Source organism: Scyliorhinus torazame, chromosome 18, assembly GCF_047496885.1.
Source record: "Scyliorhinus torazame isolate Kashiwa2021f chromosome 18, sScyTor2.1, whole genome shotgun sequence".
Taxonomy (NCBI): Eukaryota; Metazoa; Chordata; class Chondrichthyes; order Carcharhiniformes; family Scyliorhinidae; genus Scyliorhinus; species Scyliorhinus torazame.
Window position 1 is genome coordinate 29143665 of NC_092724.1, and position 10758 is coordinate 29154422.

The 10758-nt window shown below is 42.6% G+C and overlaps 1 protein-coding gene across 2 annotated transcripts in view; it reads right to left on the reverse strand.

Moving 5' to 3' along the window:
* The window catches only part of cactin, a 29579-nt gene extending 19022 nt beyond the window's left edge, over positions 1 to 10557 (reverse strand). For both annotated transcript variants that reach the window (XM_072482471.1, XM_072482470.1), the window contains exons 1-4: positions 9844 to 10557; positions 7606 to 7701; positions 4735 to 4880; positions 2042 to 2204 (exon numbers count right to left, since the gene is read on the reverse strand). In XM_072482471.1, coding sequence (XP_072338572.1) covers positions 2042 to 2204; positions 4735 to 4880; positions 7606 to 7701; positions 9844 to 10521 — 1083 coding nt within the window. In that variant the 5' untranslated portion in view covers positions 10522 to 10557. The remainder of the gene's footprint in view (positions 1 to 2041; positions 2205 to 4734; positions 4881 to 7605; positions 7702 to 9843) is intronic.
* Positions 10558 to 10758: the final 201 nt, after the last annotated feature.

Genomic DNA, 10758 nt, shown 5'->3' on the forward strand with positions numbered 1-10758 from the left:
ATTTATTGGTATAAAATGTTCAAAACATTCTCAACACATTGGGTAGCCTAATTTGTATTTCCATAGCAAACAAACCACAGAGGGGTACAGATATCATTCATCTGTGAGCCTTGGTGATGAATGTTAAAAGGGAGCCAAGCACTGCACACCTCACAACTAAACATAAGTGTGCCCTTGTTAAATGTTTACATTTTCACATCCAATAATTGTCAGACAATGATCAGAAATTGAATTCTGGTCAATCTTTCTCACCTTAAACTTTCTTCCAACCTTAGCATAACACAAGGGACCTTCCCAATTTATACAGCTCAGTGATTCATCAGATACATTTATAGCCCATTAGAGCGACATGGTAGCACAGTAGTAGCACTGCTGCCTCAAAGCTCCAGGGATCCGGGTTCAATTCAGGCCTCGGGTAACTTTTTGTGTGGAGTTTGCACTTTCTCCCCGTATCTGCGTGGGTTTCCTCCGGGTGCTCCAGTTTCCTCCCAGTCTAAAGATGTGCAGGTTAGGTGAATTGGCCATTCTAAATTGCTTTTTTTTTTAAAGATTAGGTGGGGTTCCTGGGTTTACAGGGATAGGGTGGAGGTGTGGGCTCAAGTAGGGTGCCCTTTACAATGGCCGGGGCAGACGAAATGGGCCGAATGGCCTCCTTTTGCACAGTAAACTCTATAATTCTACGACAGTGCAATTTGGAACTAATACAGTGTGAACATGGTGCATTTGGAAGGCACTTGAAACATCATTCATATCTCGGATGAGGCACTGGCTATAGCTCATATTCATTGCTGTATTGACTTCATTATAAATAAATAATATCCTGCAAGTCTCCATTAAAAAAAGTTTTTCTCATTATCATTTGACAAACTTCAACAGGTTGTGCATGAACGGAATATCAGAGTAACTCTAGCATGAACAACTAACATTAATACGACTTAATATAGAAAAACATCTCAAGGTACTTGAAGTGTAATCAGAAATGAATGGACACCAGTCCAAAGAGGGTGGGTTCCCAAAAACTTTGTGAAAGAGGCAGATTGAGGAGAGGGGGTTGTCACAAAAGAGCGTGCATGGGATTCCTCGGTGGTTGAAGGCATGGTTGAAGGCAATGGTACGGCACATCCTAGATTTTCCTCTGTAACCATGCAAATTATTTGTCTTAAGTACATATCCATTTTGAAAGTTCCCATGGAGTCAGCTTCAGGTAGTGCCTTCTAGATCAGAGTCATCCTGTGTGTGGAATATTTTCTCTTTCTTCATTTTTCTTCTACTTCACTTCCCACAAATTTAATCCCATCTTTTCCTCAATTTGTAAAGTGCTCTGACAGTTTACATACTTCGAAAATGCAAAGTTAATACAACTGTGACATCTAGTGGCATACCTCAGAAAATACACTTTAAAGAAACAAATATGAAATTTATAAGAAATATGAAATAACTTCACAGTCAAATCTTGAAACTGTAAACTATTTGAGGGAGAAGGCAAATTAATATTTTTATCTAGATTGCTTATTAGCGCTGGAGCTCTTCAGGTCTGCGGTTAAAACAAATAAAAGCCAACTTCCACACTATCCTGGCAGACTGTCAACACAGACAATTGCAATTGAATCTTAGTTAAAACTACGAAATATTGAACTATGCTAATTCAAACTTACCCATATTTCTTCAAAATTGTTTGTTAGTAATATCCTAAAATTTAAATATTTCACCCAAGCAATAAAACTTCAAATAAAATGGAGTATGCTGTAAGGTGTAGTTCTAAAGCAGTTATTGCATATGATTCATTGCTATCACTACCATTACTAAATTAAGATAGTTATAATTGGAAGCAACTGTAAGAAAATTCCTTTGCTTTTGGTGCTGAGGAGCATGCCAGTGCTGGAACACTTTCCAGTGTCAAAATCAAGCATTTCCAGAACAGATATAGCATGAAACAAAGGTTTTCTTAAAAATATATCTCTAAGGGAATCTGCGCATCACAGGTAAGGCCAGCATTTATTGCCTATTCCTGGTTGCCCCGCGAACACAATATTGTACATACTCTGATATCTTCCAGAAGATCTTCCAAGTCTGATGCAGTCAGCCCATTTAGAAATGTGTACGGTTCATGCATTTCGACAGCTAGATCATCATCCTCTGCACTGATGTATTTAGCAAGAAGGTCAATCGGCTTGGCTCTGCCTCCCAAGATGCGGATCTTTGATCTAAATCAAACGAAGAATGAACAGAAAGCCATCTTCTCAATAATAGATACACACCAACATAAGGTACGCTGTAAAATATTTTTCATCCACATAATATACTGGGTAAAATTGAAAAAGATAATTGAAATATGCCAACAAGCAAAGCACACATCATGCAAATAGATTTCTACTTTGAGCCACAGAAGAATCCATTTGTGGTCCACATAACCAAACATCGTACACAGCATAAATGCTGAATTAATTTTGAATTTCAGTTGAACATCCTTACTATGACCCATGGTGACAAAAAAGTAAATCACACCTGAGCTCAAGAAGTGGCTTATGGCTGGTGCACACAGAGCAGAAATTGCATTACTGCTACTGGGAGCACAACCTCAGTTCATTTTCTTTTTATCTCAAGGACAATCATGGTGTCCCACCACTTCTCCAAGTTCACTGGATAAGGACTGAACATTTCAGCAAAAGCAAAATACTGCAGATGCTAGAAATTGGAAATAAAAACAGAAAATGCTGGAAATACTCAGCATCAGACAGCATTTGTGGACAGAGTTAACTCGGTTCTGATGAAATGTCATTGACCTGAAATGTAAACGGTATTCTCTCTCCACAAATGCTGCTTGACCTGCTGCGTATTTCTGGCATTTTCAGTTTTTAAATTGCATTCTTTAGATCTGTGTGACTCAGCTGCAGGTCAATCAGCAAATTTATCAACTTAACATCAGAATTGATTATTAAAATAAACAAGCTAAACAGTTAACAATTTTCAAATGTTTATAATTTATCGCCAAAACACCACTTGGCCATTGTTCGGAATGATTCTGCATCAAAGCTGCCTGAAATTATAGTATTTTAAAAACCATGCATACAATCTGCAAATGCTTTAAATCACTTTCTCTAACTTTGCTAATAAAACCTCATTATAATAAATCAGCATTAAAACAAATACAGGATGTAATATCCAGTACTGAATAGATGTGACATTCTAATAGAGAAAGAACTGCATTCTTTTCAATCCAGGAAAGATGGTGTTACAATCCTGGATGGTGTTGCTACTGGGCAGTTAGGTCCCAGAGCTGAAACTCTGCTTGATAGATCATAACTTTTATTTCTTGTCTAGAGATATTGATGAAGGCCGAGTTACAGTACTGCTAATTAACTTTTAACAAAAGAATAAAACATTTATTAAACAAAAATATGAACTACTCCTTCACCTCATCAATACCATTGCAGATTATTTACAAAATATATCTTATATTCTAATGTTTTCAGTAAACACAGTCCATGTAAACCAATAGGCAAAATGTGGTCAGACACCAGACTCTGAAACCAAATGACAAATTCCACCAAAACAACATCTGTGGATTTCTCATCAAATCTCCCAGACAACGTTTTCTCTCTGATGCCGTCACCAAGGATCCATATCCAGGATGTCAATCTCTCCTATCAGTATTCCTCTGCCCTAGAACTTCACGTGCATTCAAGCATCCAACCTCTCAGGTACCCAGCCACGCCAACAGAACACCACTGTTTCACATGCTGTATTAAGTCGTCACCATGTGGGCGGCACGGTGGCACAGAGGTTAGCACTGCTGCCTCGCGGCGCTGAGGACCCGGGTTCAGTGCTGGCCCCGGGTTACTGTCAGTGTGGAGTTTAAACATTCTCCCCGTGTCTGCGTGGGTCTCACCCCCACAAACCAAAAAGGTGTGCAGGGTAGGTGAATTGGCCATGCTAAGTTGTCCCTTAATTGGAAAGAAAAAATAATTGGATGCTCTAAATTTACAAAATAAAATTAAGGCATCACCAACCTTAAGATTACTTTAGATGTCTGTTTTTTCTCCAGCCGGCTTCTCCAGGTCTGCACCTCACAGCTCTATCTTTAACTGGGAGCCTCTCTGCCCCTTTTCGTAGCTTCTGTGACAGTATCTTGTTCAGATTCAGGTTATTGGTCCCTTTGATTCAGTTTTACTGGGACTCCTCTTTACATTCCCTGGTTTCTAGAACTTTGCTCTTTAGCTTCCAGGACTTGCTTTCTGCATCCCTATACTGGCTGCTTCTGTGGAAAGCTTCTTGCTTCCCTTTACAGTTAGCTGGTTCCAATTGAAGTCAAATGCGTCTGCATTTTCAGTGTGAGCCTCTGGTTGCTAAGTAGCAGCTTTGTATTTTTTTAATGCCTTTAATTGATTTTTTAATGTCATGAAACCTCAATTACAACGCAGGAAAAGTTTCAAGTGAAAACTATAGACATGCAGGCACCTTTCCCGTACCGGCCTCCTCGAACAGGCGCCGGAATGTGGCGACTAGGGGCTTTTCACAGTAACTTCATTGAAGCCTACTTGTGACAATAAGCAATTATTATTATTATTTACCATGAAGCTAACTGAAGTTTTAATCCTAGTTTAAAGATTAAACATATGCCTCAATCCTAACACACGCGCTACAAATATAAATTATTTAAACTATCTCAATTTCCTAACACTGGCAAAGTTGTTTTTGCAGGGTGCAAGGAGACAAAAATATTTTCATGTTTACCTCAATTTGGCTTGCTGTAAATGGAAATAATCCTCTTGTTCTGCCCAGGTCTTGAAGTGTTCTGCTTCCTTCTCCCGCTGCAACATTTCCAACTCCTGTTCCCGTAGGGCCTTTTCTCGCTCTCGTTCAAGACGCAGCTGTTTCACCTAGAGCCACAAGGATAAAAGATTTACTTAAATTAACGTGAACACCAAAAAGCACACTTGACAACTACCATTGGCCACATGATACAGTTTTGTCGTACAATCAAACAAGGGTAAGTAAAATTTCTGATCCCAATTAGGGTTCTTTAACTACCTAAAATTCTTTAATTTCTTTAATATACTCACGGAAAATCCTTGAATTTTTGTTATTCATTCACAGGAAAGTGGTTTGCCAGTTTTGGATTTAGTATTAGCGAGAGGCAGCACGGTTTTGTGAAGGGGAGGTCGTGTCTCACTAACTTGATAATAGTTTTTCGAGGAGGTCACAAAGATGATTGATGCAGGTAGGGCAGTGGATGTTGTCGATATGGACTTCAGTAAGGCCTTTGACAAGGTCCCTCATGGCAGACTGGTACACAAGGTGAAGTCACACAGGATCAGGGGTGAGCTGACAAGATGGATACAGAACTGGCTAGGTCATAGAAGGCAGAGAGTAGCAATGGAAGGGTGCTTTTCTGATTGGAGGGCTGTGACTAGTGGTGTTCCGCAGGGATCAGCGCTGGGACCTTTGCTGTTCGTAGTATATATAAATGATTTGGAGGAAAATGTAACTGGTCTGATTAGTAAGTTTGCAGACAACACAAAGGTTGGTGAATTGTGGATAGCGATGAGGACTGTCAGAGGATACAGCAGGATTTAGATCGTTTGGAGACTTGGGCGGAGAGATGACAGATGGAGTTTAATCCAGACAAATGTGAGGTAATGCATTTTGGAAGGTCTAATGCAGGTAGGGAATATACAGTGAATGATAGAACCCTCAAGAGTATTGACAGTCAGAGAGATCTAGGTGTACAGGTCCACAGGTCACTGAAAGGGGCAACACAGGTGGAGAAGACAGTCAAGAAGGCATATGGCATGCTTGCCTTCATTGGCCGGGGCATTGAGTATAAGAATTGGCAAGTCATGTTGCAGCTGTATAGAACCTTAGTTAGGCCACACTTGGGAGTATAGTGTTCAATTCTGGTTGCCACACTACCAGAAGGATGTGGAAGCCTTAGAGAGGGTGCAGAAGAGATTTACCAGGATGTTGCCTGGTATGAAGGGCATGAGCTAAGAGGAGAGGTTGAATAAACTCGGTTTGTTCTCACCGGACTGACGGAGGTTGAGGGGCAACCTGATAGAGGTCTACAAAATTATGAGGGGCATAGACAAGAGTGGATAGTCAGAGGCTTTTTCCCAGGGTAGAGGGGTCAATTACTAAGGTGCATAGGTTTAAGGTGCGAGGGACAAGATTTAGAGATGTACGAGGCAAGTTTTTTTTTTTTTACACAGAGGGTAGTGGGTGCCTGGAACCCGCTGCCTGAGGAGGTGGTGGAAGCAGGGAGGATAGTGACGTTTAAGGGGCATCTTGACAAATACATGAATAGAATGGGAATAGAGGGATACGGACCCCGGAAGTGCAGAAGATTTTAGTTTAGACAGGCAGCATGGTCAGCACAGGCTTGGAGGGCCGAAGGGCCTGTACCTGTGCTGTACTTTTCTTTGTTCTTTGATTCATTAGCAAAATTTTAAACATGCTCCATGCATCAATCTATCCATGTTTTCATCTACTGTTATCTTTCACTGAAACTGTTTCTATAAAGTTGATACCTGTTTGTCAACCAGCTTATTTGTTTTTTAAGACAGCAGTTTCTATATCAATAAATACTTTGTTAACAAACCTGAAATCTGTGAAATTTTCCTGACAAAGCTCAAATTTATCAATAAACTTTTTCTTTTCTGACATTGGATTGACATGTGAAACTAGAAAGATGATCATTTTCCATTCGTACTCTATAAATTGCCCTCATGATCACAAACAAGATTTACTCCAAACAAATCTCCAACTGGTTCAGTAACCAGTTCTTCTGCTTTGGTTGTGTTGGCATCACAGACTAACATCATGTACAGCACTTAAAATTATAAATATGACTGGTTAATTTTGTGATATTGATTGAGGTATTGGCCTGGATATTAGGGATAACTTACTTGCGCTTCCTTGAAATAATGCTATAGGACCATTTACATCCATCTGGACCGGAAGACAGGGCCTCGGCTTAACATCTCATCTGAAAGATGCATTGACAGTACAATGTGCCATCAGCACTGTAATGTCAATGTCAGCCTTGTTTTTTATGTGCTCGAGCCCCTAGTGGGATTGGAACCCAGGGCCTTGTGGTTCAAAGGTGAAAGTGCCACTAACTGAGCCACAGCTGACACAAGTTTCCAAGATTTCCCAACTGCGCAAACACTAACAATGCTCACAGACCACATTATTGTCACCTCGAATAAGCTGAACATCTAAACTTAACATTTCCTCTGAAATTAATAAAGTGTTAACCTCTAACAGGTATTAAAACGTAGAAACAAACTTTGGAACTGTCATTTAATCGGAAACAATGTTTAATATGAGGCGGGTCAGTCTCCAGAAGTGAAGTTTCCTTCACAGGTAACTAAATCAAGTTTTTGTTTTAAAAACCCTATTGGATTATATGTCGAATTAACTCCCCTTTCAATTGAAACATTATTTGATCTTTCGAACTGTCTTAAACGTTTGTTCGTGAGTTGCAACTAACCATTATGGGAAGATGGCTCAGAAATGCATTTAACTCATATTTGTAGCCATTTTGCGAACACAAGGGACAGTAACAATGGAAGGCTTTTGGAAAATTGAGGTATTAATCCATACTTTTTGCAATTCCAAGCGGTTGTCCTCTTGAATGCGCTTGTTTCTGTCCTTTAAATCCTTTTCAGCAAGGTGACTAATTCCTTTCTTTTCCAGGGCCTATAATGCAAGAAATAAGAATGTATTTTAATAAAAGTTACATTTATGGAGCACAATCTGTTCTCATGATACAGAGGAAAATCTGTAAAGTAATACCGTTAACTTCAGCCAATTACAGGAATCAAAGGAAGCATTATTTTAAATTAAACCTCTTTTGAATCTGTTACAATGCACTTAGAAGATTTTTTAAAATAATAATCGCTTATGGTCACAAGTAGGCTTCAATGAAGTTACTGTGAAAAGCCTCTAGGCGCCACATTCCGGCACCTGTTCGGGGAGGCTGGTACGGGAATTGAACCCGCGCTGCTGTCATTGTTCTGCATTACAAGCCAGCTGTTTAGCCCACTGTGCTATACCAGCCCCAAATGAAGGGCACTAGCGGATTTCCTATGATAACTTACATTTATGCAGCACTTTAAAGGGGAAAAGTTAGCTCAGTTGGCTAGACGGTTGGTTTGTGATACGGAGCAATGCCAACAGCGCGGGTTTAGTTCCCTTACCAGCTGAGGTTATTCAAGGCTTCTCAGCCTTGCTTCTCTCCTGAGGTGAGGTGACCTCAGGTTAAATCACCAGCAATCATCTCTCAAAGGGGAAAGCAGCCTGGCACTTTGGCAACAAACATCTCAAACTACTTCACAGGAGCATAATCAGACAAAAACTAGCACTGAGCCACAAAGAGATACTAGGCAGGATACAAGCAAATTGGTTAAAGACAGGTTTAGGGAACAACTTAAAAGAGGGGAGGATAGTTGCGAGGCAGCAAAATTTAATGAGGGAATTCCAGATTTAAGAACTAGACAGCTGAAGACATGGCCTCCAATAATGGAGTGAAGGAATTGCAATATGCAGAGAAAGAAATCAGCAGAGAGCAGTTTGGAATCTGCAAAAAAATAAAGGTCAATGGAAAAAGCCAACCAAAACAACAGTTCCATATAACAATTTCTCACAAATCAAATGTCTTCCTGATGAAACTGGAAATAGAGGTCTCATCTCCTTGTAGGTGATAGTGAAAGATCTCATGGCACTGTTTGAAGAGGAACGGGGATTCCTCCTGGTGCCCTGACCAATATTTCACCCTCAACCATCAATATAACAGGTGATCGGTACATTGTCACTTTGCTGCTTGTCGGGCCTTGTGCAGCGACTTGAATGTTGTATTTCCTACATTGCAATGGATGTAAAGTAGTTTTGATCGCTCATGAGCCATGCAAAGCCATACAATAAATGTAAGTTCCTTCCTGCCACGAGTTCTGAACATGAAAACAATGAGCACAAAAGCGTTTGTGTTAGTGATAACTCAGAATGAAGGGTTACTGGAGTTACTAACAGGAGTAGGCCACTCAGCCCCTCAAACATGATGTTCATGTTTCCACTGTTCAATAAGATCATGGTTGATATGATTGTAGTCTCAACTTCACTTTCATTCCTACCCCCATAACCCTGTATTCCCTAGTCAGTCAAGAATCAATCTAACTCAGCCTTAGAAAATATTCAATGAGACTTCCTCCACCAATCGCTGAAGAGAGAAGCTACCACAGACTGACAAACTTCAGAGAAACAAAAACTCTCATCATGGTTTTAAATGGGAGACCCCTTATTTTTAAACCGTGTTCCCTCGTTCTAGTCTCTCCCACAAGGGGAAACATTCTCTCAGCATCCAACTTGTCACGTTCCACAGAATTCCTACAGTGTAGGAGGCCATTCAGCCCATTGCGTCTGCATCGACCCGCTGAAAGAGCACCCGACCAGTCCACTCCCGAACCCTATCCGCATAACACCACAAAGCCTGTACACCTTTGGACTCGAAGCGGCAAATTTATCATGGGCAATCCACCTAACCTAATCTTTGGCGTGGGAGGAACACCCCAAGGAAACCCACGCAGACACAGGGAGAAATTGCAAATTCCAGTTACCCAAGGCCGGAATTGAACCCGGGTCTTTGGCATTGTGAGGCTGCAGTGCTAACCATCGTGCCACTCTGGATTTTTCTCTCATTCGTCTAAACTCCAATGTATACAGGCCCAGCTTTTCCTCAGGAGGTAACCCCCTCATCCCAGTGGGGTGAACCTAAACGCAATCATGTCCCGCAGTTGAGAACAAGGCCATTCAACAGCAAATGGGTTAACGACAATTCACGGTCACCTTCTGCCAGATAAAGGTGCCCAGCAGGTTGTTATCCCCAAAGGGATTGTCTGCATTCGTGTAGCCCATGTACTCCTCGCTCCATCCCATCTTCTCCCTCTTCTTCCTCTCTTTGGCCTCTTTCCTGGCCAGGCGGCGGGCCCGCTTCTCCTCGGGGGTCTCCATGGTTTTGGCCAGTTCCCGCTGCTTCTTCTTCTCGGCCTTCTGCTTCAGCTTCTCCTGGAGGCTCAGCAGGCGGCTGACGCTGCTCGGGCTGCCGGAGCGGGACGACGAGGAGCCGGAGGAGGAGGAGGGCGAGGGGGAGGAGGAGAGGGGCGAGCGGCCCGATCTGTCCGGCGAGCGGCCCGATCTGTCCGGGACGCGGCCCGATCTGTCCGGCGAGCGGCCCGATCTGTCCGGCGAGCGGCCCGATCTGTCCGGGGAGCGGCCCGATCTGTCCGGGGAGCGGCCCGATCTGTCCGGGGAGCGGGACGGGTTCCTCGAGCGGGCGGGAGGCGAGCGCGATTGTGACCGGCGCCATCCTCGCCGCCGCTCGGCCGGGCTGCACTCCCGGCTGCTGCCGCTCCTCCGCCGCCGCCGCCTCCATCCTACGTCCCTGGAAGCTGACCGAGAGCGGCTGCGATGCCGCTTCTCCTTTCTCTTGTGGGCTCTCCGCTCCGGGCTCCGTCTCGAGCTCATCGCCTTCCAACCGTCAGCCCGACGGCGCAGGAGGGGTCCTACCTCACCCACCCGGCGCATCTCTGACTCCTACCCGCCTGATCCATTAAACCAACAGCTCCAAGTAATCACCACCGACGAACAATACTGCCAATTTTATCACATCAAAAGAAAAACACGTAGGGGCAAAAAAGTATGGTAAATTTCCACGCAATTAAAAAAAAGCCAGATAGATCAGGCAGTTTGTGTAGTATACCA